The following is an 18,265-nucleotide window of genomic DNA, read 5'->3' as shown; positions in this document are numbered from 1 at the left end:
TATACATACAGAAAAACTTTAAGTAGACAGAAAAACCAGCGAGCGGCGACAACAATAACGAAAGTGAAATTCTACAAAGATCGTGATGGCGGAGCGGAGTCCACGCTTGGCCAGCCACCAGCCACCAGCCACCAGTGCCATGCCAGCCTGGTCAGGCGTTTACCCCCGACATTATAGTGCCGACCAGGCCAGGCCCAGCCAAGAAAGCCAAACAATAACAAACCGCTGCGGCCGCCGGATTTTCCAGCCGCTTCGCGTCTCATGTGCGCGCAGTGAAATTCGGGTCAAGGAAATGCCAATCGACAGGTTGCACCTCCTCCTAGCCGCCAGTGGATGCATGGCCACATGGGCAGTTGGACAAATAGCCAGATGACCGTTATTAGTCGCCAACTTTTGCCGGTGTTTTGCAGGCCACTAATTGCCAGGCTCGCAGGGGGAATAACCTCCGTTGACCCACTGCGTGCCAATGCAATTTTCATGGATCTGAACTCGCACTTTCAATGCTCACAGCTCGGAATTCAGAATTGCCTTATTATGGTTATGTTTCGATTGCCTAATATAAGTACTATATAAAAGTGATAGCATAGACTACGAGGGTCGAAGAATATATCTTAAATAAGATAATTGCCTTCGCTATATAAATTAATTTGTTGATAGCAGCAGTTTTGCAGCAATTTAATTTATCTCACTTAAGGTACGAATCCTTAAGCTTATTTATTCATAATGTATGGAAACTGTAGCTTGAAAAGATACATGAATATATTAGACTTATTTTATTATATGATTTACCTTGCATATAAATATTTGTATTAAGAAGTACATAGGAGTGTCTTTTGCCTTCAGTGCAAAGTTGTAAACTTCGATATCTCGAAATTTTAGGAGTCGTTAAATATATATACAATATAATATATTTCGGTATAGAATCATTTGAAAATCATTCTAAAATAAAATACTTAGAAGCCAGAATTTTTGTTAAAAATATTATTTAAGCAAAAAGTCTTTAAAATCAATTTATTAAAATCTATTCATTAGATAGGCACAGTCATTGATCTTCAAAACCATTTATCTCGGTCAGACGAAAGCTGCAGCGTTCTTCTGCGGGTGACATCAGCAACAGCAACAGCAACAGCATCAGCATCAGCAATAGCGGCAGCATCTGCGGCAGTCGCATCTTGCTGCGGAAACAGCGAGCGGCCCTGTTAAGTCGGTCGACGCAGCGCTCTTAACCGCAAGGCCGCGCTGTAAACCGATTCAGTTGGGTTTGAGGCGCGCATGCGTACGGACGCCGAGAGAAAGAGCAGCGACTGGGCGAAAGAAAGCAGGCGGAGAAAACAGGAATCGCTGATCGGTGGCAAAAGCAGCAACAGCAACAGCAGCAGCAGAAGCGGCTGAAGAAGAAGCCGAGCGACGCCGAATTATAAATGTTTACCATTTAAGCGACGCCTAATGGAAATACTCTCACGTACCGCTCGCTCTCTGCTCTCTAGAAAACGCGCTCTCCCGCGTTAAAGTGAAAGTTTTCCCCACAAAAGTGGCGAAGGTCCGTTATCTTGGCCGCTGTTCGGGCCAACTCGCAATCAGGCAGTCAGACACACGCGGAGCGTTCAGTCGACCGGACGCATGGTCGCTGATTCAAAATACAAAATACAAGATACACGATATAGATACCCGATACCAGATTCCAGATACTATATATGTGGTGCAGTGTGTTAGTGTTTTGGTTCGAGCAACTGTAAATTCGCAGCTGACCAAAGAAAGTGCGGTCGTCGCAATAAAACCGAGTTTAATTCAATCGAAATCGGAATCGGATCCACAGTTACAACTCAATTCGCGTTCGTCGCCTAAGTCTTTCGTTTAGCGTGCTGCGCTGCCACACTGATTTCGCACTCACGCCCGATTTTCGGTGGCGATTTCGAAACAAGCAGGGCTCATATCACAACGAGCTGCCAGACGGTCTAGGCCAAGAACTCCCCGCAGGTGTCCGGCAGTCCAGCAAACATGTTTAAGTGGGTTACGCCGGCCTCAACGGCGACGTTGTCCCGCTGCACACTGTCAGCAGCAGCAGCAGCAGAAACAACAACAACATCGGCAATGGCAGCAACGAGAACAGCTACGACAACGACGAGAACAACAAGACCACAACTACTTTCCATCGCTTTAACAAGTTTAATAATAATAGTCGCATCATTTGTGCCGACAACAAGTGGATTTAGATCAATTGAAACGAATGGCGGTAAGTGACAGACCATTTAGCTCATTGACTTGCCTGCGCAATGGATTGATGAGAGACCGCGTAGAGAAGAAAGTTTAGCACACAATAAAATGTAGAACTAAGGCAAAGAAAATCAATTTGCCAAATTGCAAGCTCATGTCGCTGCAAATCAAATCGTGTCAGTGGCTTTTGCTGCCTCACTTTGGCTCACTTAGCCATCCCATCCCCTCCCCTCCATCGGGGGCTTTCACTCAATGCCTTGGCCTGGCCAAGTTGACAATGCTCGTGGCAAAAAAGCACAAAACTATGCCTTTGTGTCAATAAATGAATCAGAAAAACTTTGGCACAGAAAACTGCGGCTGTAGATGGTGCTCTTCGAGTGACTTTCCACACTCCACACTCCACGCACTTGGCAATTATTTGGTTCGTTTTATGCTACATTACGGCCACAAAAGAGCTCGAGATGTTAGGCACAGCCATCGACTTTCCTTGTGACAGTTTTTACTGTCTTTCGAGTGTTTAGTGCTGGCTCTGAGCATCCCATTGCCGTTAATTGTCGAGGTCATTTGGCTGATTTAAAAAGTGAAACAAATTTCTAGAGTACCTGGTTATTAGTTCGATTCGGATTTGGCACCAGTGCCTCAGCCCATTCAATTCAGATTGAGCCCAAGTGCCGGCTAACAAAAGGGCCGAGGTGCAAACTCAATAAAAAGCCAGACACAATCACAATTAAAGGGGGGAAACAAACCATTCGTGATAATCGGCAGTATGAGTGCTCTATGTAGCACGAAAAAGAGAATCAAACTTCTTTTATATGTGAAATTTCACACACCATTTTCATTTCTTTAAGATCGTTAAAATGGTGAAAACACTCATAAGTACGTTGTTAAGGCATTATGGCTGTAGGGAAAACATTATAAAGCTGAAAGCATATACTCCTATACCTGTTTAATCAATACTTTTCCTTAAGTTCAGAGCCCTTACAAAGTGAATCTTTGTTTATACAGCTTACGCTGCAAAATTTACAGACAGCCTCTACAAGTTTTTTCATACTTTGATACACATTTGTAAACACATTTTCTAATGAAAACTGTTTAGCCTTCGAAGTTTCCTGTTCCCTTCAAAATGTTATGCGAACAGCCAAAAATGGTAAAAATAAATGTTTGAATTTAGATTCAAATAAAAAGCGATTACATTACAGAAAAGAGCAGCAAACATATTTACTTTTCTAATCACCAGTCGAGCTAAGTTTGGTCCCACAATAATGACTTCTTGGGATGCAGTGGCGTTTTCCTTTTCTTCGAGGCGTTTTCCCAACGATTCTCTTTGTTCCTCTGCCCGTCTCCCCTTACCCCTTCCGAAAGGTTGGGGGAAACCTAGGGAAACCCACGAGGAGAAAATCAATACTTCCGCTGCCCAGCAATCGCAGAACTGTGCTGCGTCAGCGAGGTGGAAGTCGGCAAATGCCAATCATCGGCCACATACCCACCTGATCATTAGTACGAAACACGTAAAACAATTTTCAATTTCTATTCAGGCGTTGTTTGCATAGAAAGAAAACCAGGAAAGCAGTTCAGGAAAAACGCGTGCGAAATGAAAATGTCTTGGCCACTGGCCAGTGGCCGTAGATGTGTGCAGCCCAGCAACCAAACCAAACCAAACCAAAGCAAACCAAACCTAACCACACCGATTCTGATGGAAGCGTGTGCCAGTTTGCGGTGCTGCTTTCTTGTCGCTGTCAGCCGCTGCAGTCGTGGTTTTCGCCATGGCCAAGAGCGCCGCTGCACTTGTCGAGGTTGCCTGCAGTTGACTTGCGGTAATTTGAGCCTCGGCCTGCGGGAAGGAAGCCGACTTGGAGCTGAAACCCCTGCTGCCACTGCCACTGACTGATGGACAGTGTTCGACGGCCGACGGCCGACGGACGACGGACGACGGACGACGTTCGACGTTCGACAGCGATGTAATTTCAAGATCACGTTTTTACCGCTGTCCGATCATCGACTTGGTCAATTGTTGCTCCACATAGATCTCGGCAGCTCAATCGCTCTTAGCAGTTGGCTACTTAAAAATCAATTCATAACTCTTTTCTTCTCGTTTGGCTAATTGACGCACCGTTCTACGTTATACAATCGGGCCAAGATTCTCGGTCTATGCAAATGACGAATACCAATTTCACATATTTTCGGCTTCTGCCCTCCGACACATGCAATTAATGTGAAAGCGGCATTCGACTTTCTTCTGGGCCGCCGAGAGGGCTGAAACCATTTTCCCACAGCCATTTTACACTTCATAAACTTAACGCAATCGCATTAAAACTGTGACAGATCATGAACATCAAGTGCCGGGGAGCATTTCACCTGGGCCAAGTATGGATTGCACTTCCTAACGCCGAGCACCCGAGTGAAACTACAGTAGAACTTCCCATATGAGCTAGGTGATGTCAAATAGGTAATAGGAAGACCAAGATCTGCAGTATGGGTTGAAAATCAAGAAAGATTATGTATTTTCATTTTCATAGATAAACGTTATAAGTAAATGTACTTAAAAAAAGTGTAACCGTCTTCTAATAAAGATTAAAACGTTATCTATGTATATTTAATGAGCATAAATGATTCTTAAAAACGTTTCGTAGAAATACTTCCATCAATTAAATCACATGAAATATGCGTGAAGCTTATAATCAGTTTTTGTTTGAGCTAGAAAGCCATGACAGCAACTAATCGGCTTCACTTACAGATGTACCACTGTATCAGTTGTGAATGGAGTCGGAAACAGTAGCTACTCAATTGTAGAGACTTTCGTGGTACTCACACACATTTGTAATGTGGTGTCTTATCTTTCAAGCTCATCGGCATTGTTTCGAGTACTACTGGTCGCAATCGATGGCTATGCTGAGTAGTTACAAGTTATCGGGCTGTCAACATGGCTCGAACCGAAAGAGCCGAGTTATGGGATGTTCCGTCTAACAGGAAATAGAAGGCGATCTTCGAATTTGTTTTGACTTGTTTGGCGGTGAAAGTGAAATGCTCCGATCTGAGCTGGCTTCCGCTGCATGACAGCACAGATTCTCCGCTGGTTGGATTTTCGCATGGTAATCGACGTTAGCAAGACACATTTAAGTTTGGTATGATCTCCGTGCATCCATAAAAAGGCTTGAAGATTCTGCGGCTGCTCGATTTCTGAAGACATTGTCGGCTCGTTGCTGTTGGGTATCGATGGGATTGGAATGGGAATCGGGTCTTTTGCCAAAAATGATGTCACTTATTGCGGCCAAGCAACTTTCACTGCCCATTCACACTGCCTCTTTGCAGCAGCTTTTAAATCATCGCATTTAAAATGATTCGCCGCCAAATTTGTTGGCAAAAGCCTTCCATAGCGATTCATCCTCGCCGCAAATCTTTTGTCACCCGGAAAGCGTTCAATAAATTTCCCATTGTGCACAATTTTCACCAAATTGAATCTTTTCCGGCCATCCATTGTTCGGCCAAACAATCAGGGTCCAGAGCACCATGACCTGCCAAAAGTGACCAGCAAATAAAAATAATAATACTAACACTAATGAAAACAATACAAAGTCGTGCGCACATGTAACAGTGACAAAAGAAACCAAATCTAAATGATTCCAGATGGGCTGCCGGCTGCCGGCTGACACCCAGAAAATAGTATCTCCTCTTGCAAAACGCTGCTGAACCTAGCACTTAAAACCTGTTCCAGCTGAATCGGACTAAGCTGAGTTGGCCTCGTGGTTGACACCGTGTGATTACCGTTCTTATTACGGCCAAAAAGAGAGCCAACAGCGCTGCCCACGTGAGGAGTATCCAAGTTATGCCACCGAGCAACTGGAAGTACTATCCACAAAACCAAGTCAAAGAATGGTGGTATTTATGGTCTTGCGGCTGCTAAGCTGACCACATTTGACCGCTTGGCTAAGTAAACAAATTGCTTGGGTTGTAAGAACCAACCGCAAAGTCCTTAGAACTCTGTTTACAATGAAATGTCTGCTTGTTATTGATTTCGTTCAGTACTTCCTAATCAAAATATAAATTAATCTGGTTTCATAGTTATTTGAGGAGTTGCAAATATAGGACATCCTCTGTGCTTGGAAAGCAGAGTGTAGTTAAAGTGTTGCCCATCTCTGGTGAGGGTTGTCTTGAACATTTCTGGTTTGGCCAGTGGTACATTACGGTTCCCATTGGAATTGCATGCGTAAAATTCGTACCTACACCTGCGGCCAGCGCACTAGTGCCAGTGGACACAGACAGCCCGTCACTGGCACCGTTCACTGTTAGCTTACCGGTCTTTTTGGTCGCCAGTCGCCGCAATTTTATTTGGGTCACTGTTACAATTTACGCTGCTGCGGCGGACGGGGGCCATGGCCACGTCGTAGTGGTCATTGGACATTGGGAATGGAAGTGGGATTGGGATTGGGAGTGAGATGCTCCGATGCTGTGCCCGATTCGCCACGGCGACACTCGAGCAGATCGGAGCAAATCGATGGAAATTGTAGACGCGCCGAGATCGGAGCAACTTTCAAATCCAATTTTATGTAATTCAAGGTGGCTCCCAAGCTCGGGAGTTCGCGTGCAAATCGGTTATAGCCGGGCCTAGTTATATAGCGCACGCCACAGTCCAATTCGCAGAGAGCGTAGTAGAGCATGCAGCGGGTTATGTTTATGCTGATCCAAGCCCACACCCCACACCCCACACCACATACCCCATACTCCAACAATTCAATTACAATGCGATTAATGGGTGTGTTTGGTTGCGGATCGGCAGCCATGTGGAGTGGGATCGCATCGGATGGCCAAATGGCCAAATGGCCAAATGGCTGTTTAAGCCCAGAAAGGTCAAGACTAGCAAGGAAACTTTCCATTTCTCTCACGCGAGGCGGGCAACCAAACCTTTCGTGATGACATCGCGGAAAGATATCTCCATCGACGCACAGCCGCACGGAAGGCCCATTAAAATGAATAAAAAGCAAAATGACTAAGATAGCAAAGAGATAGCACAAACCTCTGGTAAACTGCACTAGTCTCTTTCGCTTCCACCATCGAAGTCATAATTAGTAGCCCAAATGAAGCGATTCATGAGGAGTAAACTGTTTTTCTCCGCTTGTATGTCTAGGAAAAGTGAAATTAACTTTGAGTGAATGAAAAGATGTTTTATGCTAATTCCATGAAAAGTGACATTGGATATTTTTTCCTCCTCGTCGCCATCATCCGCTGGCCATCGGATGGGGTTTTTCAGCGGCCAATAAATCGCTTGGGAACTTTTTCTGGCGATAGAAAGAGTTTCTCTAATTAATTGTACCATGGAAATGACTTGGGTCATTGTGATAAGTTTTGTATTTTGAATCGTTTATGAAGTTAGGAACCTAAAACATACATACTCATTTATTGACCACCCCCTTTCAAAGAACTCCAACTTTGCTAACCACATTATTTTCGTTCGATTCCGCGATTTCACTTGACAGACATGGCCATCGATCGGTTAATAACTTGTGCCAATTTGGATCAGGAATACTTAACACTTTCACATCGCAATTAGAGCAAGATTCGTTAAATGCAAAAATGCGAGATCTGCGATCGCAGAGTGATCTGTGTGCGCGATACACGTGGGGATGCATGTTGGGGCAAGAAAGTTGCTATATTATTTTTTAACTTTTGCAGTCTTGGGCTAATTGATCGATAATAATTTTCCATTTACCGTTAAAGCGCCCCGTTTGTTTACATTCTTCGGACTCCGGCTCGTCGAACGGTCGGTCAGTCGGAGATCGGGCATGAAAACAAGTTCTACGAAATCTTGGAGCAGCGCTGTGCCAAGCAGAGCAGCTCTCTTCTGCCGATCTTGGCCAGCATCAGCATCAGCATCGCATCGGCAACAGCATCATACTCATACTCATGATTTAATTAATTTCCATTCCGCGGCTTGCGCATAAATTTCACTGCACGAAACGATAACTGTTCCGTTGGCCAAAAGGCAGAACATATATATGTAGTATGTATAAAAGCAGATACTTCTGTATATATATAGATATAGCGCCCCAAGGGCCAAGTGACACTGCCGTGCATGGGGCATGCCTCAGAATGCGGCTACGGGACCAATTTTCTCGGATGATTAATGGCATTGCGATGGCCAGCGACTTTTTCGGCGGGGAGGCAAACTTGTTATCTCATTTTGCAGCCACTTCTCCGTTCGTATTTTTCCCGATCTTGGTCCCCCCCCCTTATGATAAGCACCGAAAAATGTTTTAAAGCGGCGCGAATTTATTCAGGCGTTTGACACACTTTCGTTCGGCTGCTTGTGTGTGTGTGTGAAGTTGCTCAGGTGTTTCCCAGGTGCGATGCTGTAACCTATTTTGCATGCGCCACAAGAAGCGCCTGCGATAATGGTGCATCAACCCGAATTTCTCGATCCGCCAATTAGGGTCAGAGGATTGGCAGAACACAGTCCGACACCTTAATGTAGCATAATGCAGGTGCGGGATTTTTTATTGATTTATTTACTGATTCGAAGACTCCAAAACAAGGGTTTATTTAATCTTAAAGTAAACTTATTAATCGTATTATTTAATCCTAATTTACTTTAAAATATGACAGATTACCTAATAATTTGTGTATTACAAATATAATTTTAACAACAAAAATTTCAACCAGTCACTACACAAAAAAATTATATATTCATTAAATGAATGTTAATTTCTCAGCTTTACTACGACAACCAAAATACAACTTAAATAGAGACTCTCCATTGTAAAAGCAACATCCATAATCATGTAGTACAGCAGTCAATTTCCTCGGCCCAGATCAAATAAACTGTGTTAAACTGCATAATTATCCCTGGTTGGTCGAGCTGCCTGCCAAACTTCATTAAGTCAGCCCCGGGTCGGTAATTAATTCATTGACTCCGCAACTCGAGATTGGAGTCTCGTGGGTCTGGGAGCTCTGTTAGCTGGAGGTGGTTGCGAGCATAGGGCCTCTGTAAGAGCCGTTCTTCTGTTAATCGGCTCTTTCTTCAGCCGCCTGCGGCTTTTCTCACGTCTCTTCGGAGACTCTCTTTCGCTCGGTCTTTGCGCTTGCCTTCAACAATTTACGGAAGAATACTTAAGAGCTCTTGAGTGCCTAATCGTAAAAACGCGAAATGTCTGCAAATAAAGCGGCAAACGAATTATTATTTTATTAGAAGACGCGAAGAAGAGACGAAATCGCTTTGTAAAGATGAATGGCCAGAGCGAAAATAGAGAAAAGCGTCTGCAGAAACACTATCACTTTTACCCAATTATTTATGTACGAAGATATTTTGACTGCTATTCTAATGGTGGCTTTTGCACTACTTTTCTCCACTTTTTCTCTTATTTTTGAGCAATACACTTGACTTTGTTTTACTTTCACTGGCGCTACGTGTCCGGCATAATTTCGATCGACTTGAGTCATGATTGCCTCCATTTCAGGCCATTCCCTGCAATTTCGGTTTCGTTACCTTCCGATTTTCATTTAATTAGCGTCGAACTAATTGCCACTAAGCCACCGAATCTAGTTCATCGGCCGTGTTTGCACTGAGCCCATGTTCCTATGCTCCAATTTCAAGACCAAACATTGACACAGTCCGCGATGTGGATTGGGGCCAACAGTGGAACACCAGAGCAGCACCATTGGAGCACCAGTGGAGCACCAGTGGAGCACCAGTGCAGCAAGTGGAGCGTCCGCGAGGTGTTAATTTGTCAGCATAAACTCGTCAGCAGTCGGCGGGCACTGGTTTCCCACTTCTTGATTAATTGATGCCAAAATCAATTTCATTCTATACATCAAGAGTTATGTGCAGTACACCCTCGGTATTTCTAGGGAGTTGTAAACGTTGTTTGGATACTTTACAAACTCAATTTAGGGCTAAATTCCATTGAATATTTCATACTAATATAATTTAAAATGTTCAAAAAATTTTATTTTTTGATATACACAGTGTCGCTTAAAATTGAAAATACTTTGTTCTTAAATTTAGTTATGTTGTTTTAATGGATATTGGATTTGATAAAAACGCATAAACTGTAAATTAAAAATGGCCGGTAACCAGAACGAACAAGAGCCATCGGAATTATTGATGATAGGGAGTATTGGCGTAGTATTATATTATAGCGTAGTTTTTCTCAAGGCTCCCGAAAGCGTATTAAAAGCGCAAGGTAGCCGGAGCTTACCTTTCCCATTTTCCTCAACCTTTCAGTGGTGGCTGTCGGCATTTGGCAAATGAGATGGAAATGCTCTCAAGAGCATTGCCCACACCTGGGCCGCAGATGAACCTTGACATCCGAGTGGCTGCTATGGGCCTAAGCACTTGGGCTAGCCAGCCAGGGCCACTTTCACTTGGTGGTCTTGGAGTGGTTTTTCGGTGGGTTCAGGGCCTACAGAACAGGGAAAATATGGCGGCTGTTAATTGAGTTTATATACATTTTAGTCTAAGTTCGTGTGGCGGCTGCTGTTGATGTTTGCCCAAGGCTGGTCGTCACAATTAGCACTGAAGAGAGCAACTATTATAGATGTGCCCACTCGGCGTCGTCACTTTCATTTAAGGAATTTCCCACATTTTCACTACCCCCTCCACTTATAATCCAATCAACTACAGTTGAGCCAAAAGAGATGCCCGAGTGAAATGTTAATTAGGCTTTGCCACGGGGAATTTGACAGTTGTCTTTGTGGTTATTGGCAAGCGAAAACTGTTTGAATATCTGGGTAATTTGAAATCGAATCTTAAATTGGGGAATTCATGCGCCCACTTTATGGTTTATTTAAGCATGCAGAGAAGGTTTACCTCACACAAATGAATAGTGTAATTAGTTTATTAATAAAAATAATTTTTTATAATTTTAATTTTCTCATTAATAAATAATTCCCCATCATTTCTCTCTTTCTGCTAACAGGCGGTCGCAAGCTGTTTGGGGGCTACCGCATCACACCGAAGCACTGCCGTGCCACCAAGACGCTGCCCAGCTCGGATCCACGGGCCAATGGACCCACGATCTGCATGTTCAACCACGAGTGCGCCCAACGGGGTGGCGAGGTGGTGGGCGCCTGCATGGACGGCTTCCTCTTCGGCGCCTGCTGCCAGATCCCGCCCACCCACGAGTTGGCCAGCACGCTGATAAACGAGGCGCAGAACGCATACTTCCAGCAGCACCAGCAGCAGACGAAGCTCCAGCAGTCGGCAGCCCAATCCTCGTTCGAGAACTACGGCGAACAGCAGCAGTCACTGAGTGAGGAGCAGGGGGCACAGCAGCCTGCGCAGAGCATATACGATCAGCAGAACCTGGACAAAGTTTACCAGCAGCTGGGCAGCAGCAGTAGCATCAGTCCACCCAGCGGCGCCTACGGAGATGAGCCGCAGCAGCTGGAATATCAGCCGGAGTCGGAGCAACCCGTAAGGGATGAGAATGCGTATCCCACCAGCAGTTCGTCCACCGAGACCACTCAGTCGCAGTCCTCCTCCGCCAGTGTGGAATTCGAACAGGAGCCCTCCCAACCAGCAGTTGCCTCCAACGAGCAGACCACTCAGAAGATCAACAAGCAACCCGTCCAGCCACCCAACTTCCACGTTCACAAGCACTCCGTGACCATCAACTCACCGTCGTCGCCTCCTCAAAACGATGACTTCGTGATGCAGGTGCTAAGCACCTTGCCACCTGAGCATGCCGATGACCATCATATTGTCTTCACTACAGAGGTGCCCACCAAAATTGCTAGTGGCTTGCAGGATCAAACGAGCTCTGAGTCCAACTCCTTCGAAGAGGTGTCTTCAACGCCAGCAGCCACCCAAAAACCCAAACCCAAGCCAACTCAAAAGCCCACTCAAAAGCCCACTCAAAAGCCCACTCAGAAGGCCACGCAGAAACCCACTCCAAAACCCACACAGAAAGCCAAGCCGAAACCAGTTCCCCAACTGGCGGAGACCATGAAGCGACCTATCCAACAGAAGCCACTGCAGGTGGCGAAACCTAAGCCAAGCTCCAAGCCTGCCCAGTCGACGAACAACCACCACCACAACCACTTAATCCTGGACGGTGGTGAGTTCACGCACAGTGATATTACCCACCCCGGAGCAGATGCAGATCTCGTGGAGGATCTGCAATTCTCCACAGGCTATGGACCCCAACCCGTGTACGCGGAACCACCGAAGCAACAACAGCAACCGGCGGAGCAGAGCTACATTTCATCCAGCACTAGTGCCAAACGCCCAACGACCGTTCATAACAGTCCCACCACTGTTTCCTCGATTACCACCCACGTGGACTCCATCGAGTCCATCATCCTGCAGCTGAACAACACCAGTCATGGTCCCAGCTATAATGTCGTGAGCCAGCAGACCCCATCATATGGATACCCTGGAGAAGCGGTGGTTCAGACTGAGGCAGCAACCCAAAATCCAACCTTCTACCAGGAGAACGAGGCGGAGAAGGTCCAGGAGTCGGACTCGCAGTCTGACTACGGTTACACCACCACAGTTAACTACGAGTCTTCCTACGACAAAGTTTCAGATGAGCAGGATGCCTCTGCTGCTCAAAGTCAGTCTGCTGAGATGCCCACCGCTCGGCCTGGATACGGAGAAGATGTGTCCGCTGTGCTGGAGGACCACACGATGCCGGCCAATGGTTACCACGATGCTGAGGCTCCAGTTGCTCCACAGACTTCCGAGTTCAACAAGATGCCAGTGATGGGCATTGCCTATCCAGTGGATATGTCCTATATGGAGGAGGAGGGAAATCTGCCGGCAACTGCACCTGGCTATGGCCAGCAAGTAAGCAGTGACTCCTATGAGGCAAGCACTGAATCCACCTACCAGAAGCTGTCCACAGTCCAAACGGAAGAGCCACAGCCACTGCCAGCTTACATGCGTCCCACAACCAATGCCAATAAGCAAAATCGCCCAGTGGCCTCTTACATTGGGATGGTGACAATGCAGAACTATAGCCCACAGCCAGGAAATGGTGACTACCAGGCCCAGGTTCCCCCCGAAGTGTCCGTGTCCTCGCACACCACCAAAGTTCAGGAGCACGTGGATGAGACCTCCAATGGCTATCAGCAATCAGAGACAACTGCCGGCTACATTTCCCCACCAACTGCTGTGCCCGCGCCAGCACAGCGGCCTCAGTACGACGCCGTGCAAGCTGATGCTTCCTCGGAGCGACCTGTCCTGGTGACGGCCAGTCCCAGGCCCCGACCCAAGCCCAGTACCAAGCGACCTGCCGTAAAGAGGCCCATCAGCGGTGAGAACACCAAGAAGAAACCTCAGCCACAGCCAAGTTCTGGTGCCTACAACCAGGAGAAGATTAGCGAACAAAGCACCAAAAAACCCGGGTCCAGTGGATACGATCAGGTGCCCGAGTCGCCCATCACACACATTCAGATCAAGAAGCCGTCGGCAACTCATCACAAGGAACAAGAACAGACTGGGTACCCCAGACCAGCCAGTCCTGCGGGATACGAACAGACAACTGCCGCTGCTCCTGCGCCAGCTGCTCCTTCTCTGAACTACGACAAGCCGGATGCCCCAACCAGCCAGTACGAGCAGCCCTCTGCTCCGTCTGCTAGTTACGATCAGTTGGCGCCCATGCCGTCTCTAAACTACAACGAGCAGCATGCAAGCTCACCAGGAAGGAAGCCCTCAACGGCCAAGCCCATTTCCACCAGCTATGTGACCGGACCCAGTACCCCACGACCCCCCGCCACCGTCGACTACCACTACGACAATGTGCCCCCACTGTTCATGGCGGACGACAAGCTAGACGCCTTTATCCAGAGCACGGCGGAGAACATTGTCGGATCGACCCCGGGCAACTACCAGCCTCCGCTGGTGGCTACCGCATCGACGCCCGCCTACGCCCATAGACCAACCAGCAGTGGTAGCTATGGCCATAAGAAGCCTGGTTTCGTTCAGATTAATGGAACACCAAAGCCCCCCAGACCGACGGTGCTCATTACTCCCAAGCCCACTACCATAAATCTAGTGACTTACAGCTCTTTAAGCGACGATAACAACAAGCTGGCCTCCAGCACGAGTTCCTATGTGACCGGAAGACCAGGAGCACAGGGAGTAAGTTCTAACGACTTCGAAGATCCTGGATACTTTGGCAGTAGCCCCGTCCATGTGGCCTTCACGCAATCCACCACGGAGACCGTCTATGCAGTGCCCTCCGATGACAAACCAGCATTCCCTGGATACTTCGGACCGACGCCCTCGTATCCCGCCTTCTCAGTTCCTGGCGAGAAAGTGGGCCAGAATGTGATGGAGGAGACCTACACCTCGCCCAATGACTTCGTCAACTTCCCGCCGGTGAGGAACCCCAATCTGAACATGTCGGCTGCCTCCAGCGCAGTGACCAGCGATCTCGACCTCTCCACCCCCGCCTTTGTGGAGGACGTTGTGCTCAAGGACAAGATGCACACTTTGGTTCACAAGTTGGTGGCCTCACTGCAGGGTAACTTTGAGGCCCTGGCCGATATGATCGAAGAGCCTGGAAGTAACAAGACCGTGGCCACCTACCAGGCCGGAGCAGGTGGAACTGCGAAGCCTGTGAGAGTGGTAACCACACGGAAGCCTGTCAGGACAGCCACCACAGCCAAGCCCAAGGTAACCACAAAGAAACCAGTGTCCCGGGTCACGACCAAGCCTCCTAACAAGAAGACCTCCGCGGTCAGCACCACCACTCGCAAGCCCGCGACGCGCCGCACCACCGTTGCCGCCAAGGTAACCACCACCACTCGGAGACCGGCGACGAAGAAGCCAACGCGTCGGGTAAGCAGCACCGTGAAGACCACGACCATAAGTTCGGCCAGGCCGGCGGACGACGAGATCGTGGACGAGGAGGACGAAGAGGACGTTAACCCGAATCCCAGCGACAACGAGATTGACCAGGGAGCTACCTTGAGCTCGTACGGCGGAGCCAATGGTCGGAAGATTCGTAAGTGTGGACTGAATGTAGCATGGACTAGCATGGACCCGAAACAACTGTCTTTCTCTCTCTATTTCTTGTTCTCTCACCTGCCCTTCACCTGTTCCTAACCGCTCACGCATCTAACCCACCGTTTTCCTAACCCTAATCCTCCATTGCATTTCCGATTTATCCTAAAATATAGCACGTCGCAAGCACAAGCGGCGTAATCAGAAGACCACTTAGACCGCCCCCAAAAAAGAAACCCCCTCCTAGCTCTAGTGCCCCTCTCCACTCCCCCTCCATTCAATTGTCCCACCAGTTCTATGCTTCCCCAACTCTCAGACTCGACTTCTCGAACACTCCCCACTCCTAACCTCGCATTTCACTCCCCATCAACAGAGTGCGGCGTGCGGCCCCATGTCAAGTCCGGCCGCATTGTCGGCGGCAAGGGCTCCACCTTCGGCGCCTACCCCTGGCAGGTTCTCGTCCGGGAGTCCACCTGGCTGGGCCTGTTCACCAAGAACAAGTGCGGCGGCGTCCTAATCACCAGCCGCTACGTCATCACCGCCGCCCATTGTCAGCCCGGGTAAGCTATTACTTAAACTTACGGTTTAGATGGGCATAGTTCAGGGATTTGATTTCAATCCTCCCCAGATTCCTCGCTTCTCTGGTGGCTGTTATGGGTGAGTTTGACATTTCCGGCGACCTGGAGAGCAAGCGTTCAGTGACCAAGAACGTCAAGCGCGTCATTGTCCACCGGCAGTACGATCCGGCCACGTTCGAAAACGACCTGGCCCTGCTCGAACTGGACAGTCCAGTGCAATTCGATACCCATATAGGTAAGTGTTCCGATCTAAGGAAAATATGTACATTTCAATATGAATGGCCTCGATTAAAGACCATGTGAAAATCTATTAATTTTAGTTAAGCTAAATTAGAAGCCAAATTCGTTTATTATATCTATATAAATATATTGTTTTAGTCACTTTGTTAAAGGGTATTCTATTCTTCTTTTCGACTACAGTGCCCATTTGCATGCCCAATGATGTGGCGGACTTCACTGGACGCATGGCGACCGTGACCGGATGGGGACGCCTTAAGTACGGAGGTGGAGTGCCATCTGTTCTCCAGGAGGTGCAGGTAAGCAGTCAGCGGACAGAGTGTCCTTTGAAATGTGAACTGACCCGGGGCTAATTTAAATTAGGTGCCGATTATCGAGAACAGCGTTTGCCAGGAGATGTTCCACACTGCTGGACACAACAAGAAGATTCTCACCTCCTTCCTGTGCGCCGGCTATGCCAATGGACAGAAGGATTCCTGCGAGGTGAGTTCAAAGCCATCCCTGCTCCAGAAAATGTACCCTAATCCGTCTCATTCTCCGACAGGGTGACAGTGGCGGACCGCTGGTGCTGCAACGACCGGATGGACGCTACGAGTTGGCCGGAACCGTCTCGCACGGCATCAAGTGTGCGGCGCCGTATCTGCCAGGTGTCTATATGCGCACCACCTTTTACAAGCCGTGGCTGCGCAGCATAACGGGCGTAAAATAGGCAGTTTCTCTAGAGTTTCCATGGTCTCCCCATCCCAGAGATGGCCAACGCCAACTAGCTGCTGAGGCAGGAGCACCAAGTGTAAATAGAACGTAGAGTTTTAAGAGTCGCGGTTAGGAGCGTGCGAAAGTTGGCTCATCTTCTGCGACGTCGCATTTTCGGACCCCTTCCTCAAACCCCCTCCATGCTACCATCATTTCATTAGCTTAATTGAAAATCAACTGCAGCACCTTCAAACGAAATTCGCCGGGGATTTCCACATTCCGAGAATGCGATATTTCGCTTGGCCAGGCTGCAGATTCCGTTTTTTTGAGTACGCGTGCCTAACACTTGTAGAGTCTGAATGAGAATTACGCTGATTGCAAACCGTAGGCCTAAGACATATTTATTCTAGTTCTAAGCCTATTTATTTGACTATTTATTTATTTATGTGACGTGACGTCGAGAAGCGCGGCGATTTGTGCGTTTGATTCAACTAAAAAAATTGTTATCTTCATAGGCAAATTGTTGTTATGTTCAAATGAGAGCGAGAGCAAATGTTTTTAGTTCAATTGAATTTACTAATTTATCGGTTTATATTATTAATTCTTTTAAATGAATATGTTAACTGTTAAGTGAACGAACAAATCGAAAAGAGATCGAAATAAACGACATACACTTTAGTAAAACCAATCAAAGAACTTGTGTTTTCCTAGCTTTTACTTCAGAATGCTTCCCGGTAGTTGGCTTTGAATGTAACTGAAGGGGAACATTTTATGTCAGTATTTCAGCTTCACAAAGCTGAAATTCCAGACACAAACTGACGCGTAGCCTTCTTGCAATTTTCGCCACAGAAGCTCCCTTTCCTTCTTTAAAAAGTCCTTGCTTTTCCCATTTTGAATATTGAATGTGGTTGCGCCAAGGCGCTTCTGCTTCAGCTTCCCCAATCGCCAATTCTGCTGCTACACAGAACCAAAAGTCAACCGTCTTAGCCAGAAGCCTTTGCCTCTGCTCTTAGTTTCTCTATTTAAGGTTTAATCAGGCAGAAAGGTAGGAATTTTCCCAGTTCAAAAACCTAATGGAATTGGAAATACATTTATTTCATAATTTCAATCTTAAATTCATCGTTTAAAGTTGAATCTTTATATTTGAGCAATAACTTCTAGTCGTTGCTTAAATTCATAACGCAGAGCTTAATCTAATTACTTTGTTTAAATAATAATACTAAAATAATAATAAAAAAAATAATATAACGGCCTTGTGCAATAACTTCTATTCTAATTAAAATTAAAAACCAAATTTAAAGAAATTTATCATTTAATGCAGATCCCGCTAATATCGCAAAGCACTAAACATTATTTATTGACAAACAAACGCAAATTAATTATATGAAGTACACAAGTGCAACGCTATTTCCATTACGCGTGGCTAATCGAACATTCAGAGAGAAGAGTGAGTGGCATGAGCATACAACTTTCATTTTCCTGATGCAAGGAATGTCCTGGAGGGCAGACTCTTTTTATCTCGTTGGGGAAAGCGAATTGCGTGTTTTCCATTTAACAGATTTGCCTGCAGGACAGCCACTCAGAATCAAGGATCCCATTT

At 46.8% G+C, this 18,265-nt stretch overlaps 1 protein-coding gene across 3 annotated transcripts; it reads left to right on the top strand.

Annotated features, from left to right (window-relative positions):
- The first annotated feature begins 1,998 nt into the window (after nucleotides 1-1,998).
- LOC120458901 (serine protease filzig) lies at nucleotides 1,999-17,309 on the top strand. 3 transcript variants are annotated; one of them, XM_039646745.1, is made up of 7 exons: nucleotides 1,999-2,233; nucleotides 11,124-15,158; nucleotides 15,531-15,717; nucleotides 15,786-15,970; nucleotides 16,156-16,271; nucleotides 16,336-16,455; nucleotides 16,517-17,309. In XM_039646745.1, the coding sequence occupies exons 1-7, from the start codon at nucleotides 1,999-2,001 to the stop codon at nucleotides 16,679-16,681; spliced, it is 5,043 nt and encodes a 1,680-aa protein (XP_039502679.1). In that variant the 3' UTR covers nucleotides 16,682-17,309. The 3 variants fall into 3 exon arrangements, with proteins under 3 accessions (XP_039502679.1, XP_039502678.1, XP_039502680.1); XM_039646744.1 differs by having other exon boundaries at nucleotides 15,474-15,717; XM_039646746.1 differs by lacking the exons at nucleotides 15,531-15,717; nucleotides 15,786-15,970; nucleotides 16,156-16,271; nucleotides 16,336-16,455; nucleotides 16,517-17,309 and adding an exon at nucleotides 15,334-15,381.
- The last annotated feature ends 956 nt before the right edge of the window (nucleotides 17,310-18,265 follow it).

Source organism: Drosophila santomea, chromosome 2L (genome assembly GCF_016746245.2).
Source record: "Drosophila santomea strain STO CAGO 1482 chromosome 2L, Prin_Dsan_1.1, whole genome shotgun sequence".
Classification (NCBI taxonomy): Eukaryota; Metazoa; Arthropoda; class Insecta; order Diptera; family Drosophilidae; genus Drosophila; species Drosophila santomea.
Note: the sequence above shows the minus strand (reverse complement) of the source record. Positions and strands in the feature narration are given on the sequence as shown.

Excerpts from the sequence above, each read along its gene's own strand:
- LOC120458901 (XM_039646744.1), top strand. The coding sequence starts at position 1,999 with ATGTTTAAGTGGGTTACGCCGGCCTCAACGGCGACGTTGTCCCGCTGC. Across the intron at positions 15,159-15,473 it reads AGCCAATGGTCGGAAGATTC|ACTCGACTTCTCGAACACTC; the intron begins GTAAGTGTGGAC and ends CCCAACTCTCAG. Across the intron at positions 16,456-16,516 it reads GACAGAAGGATTCCTGCGAG|GGTGACAGTGGCGGACCGCT; the intron begins GTGAGTTCAAAG and ends ATTCTCCGACAG.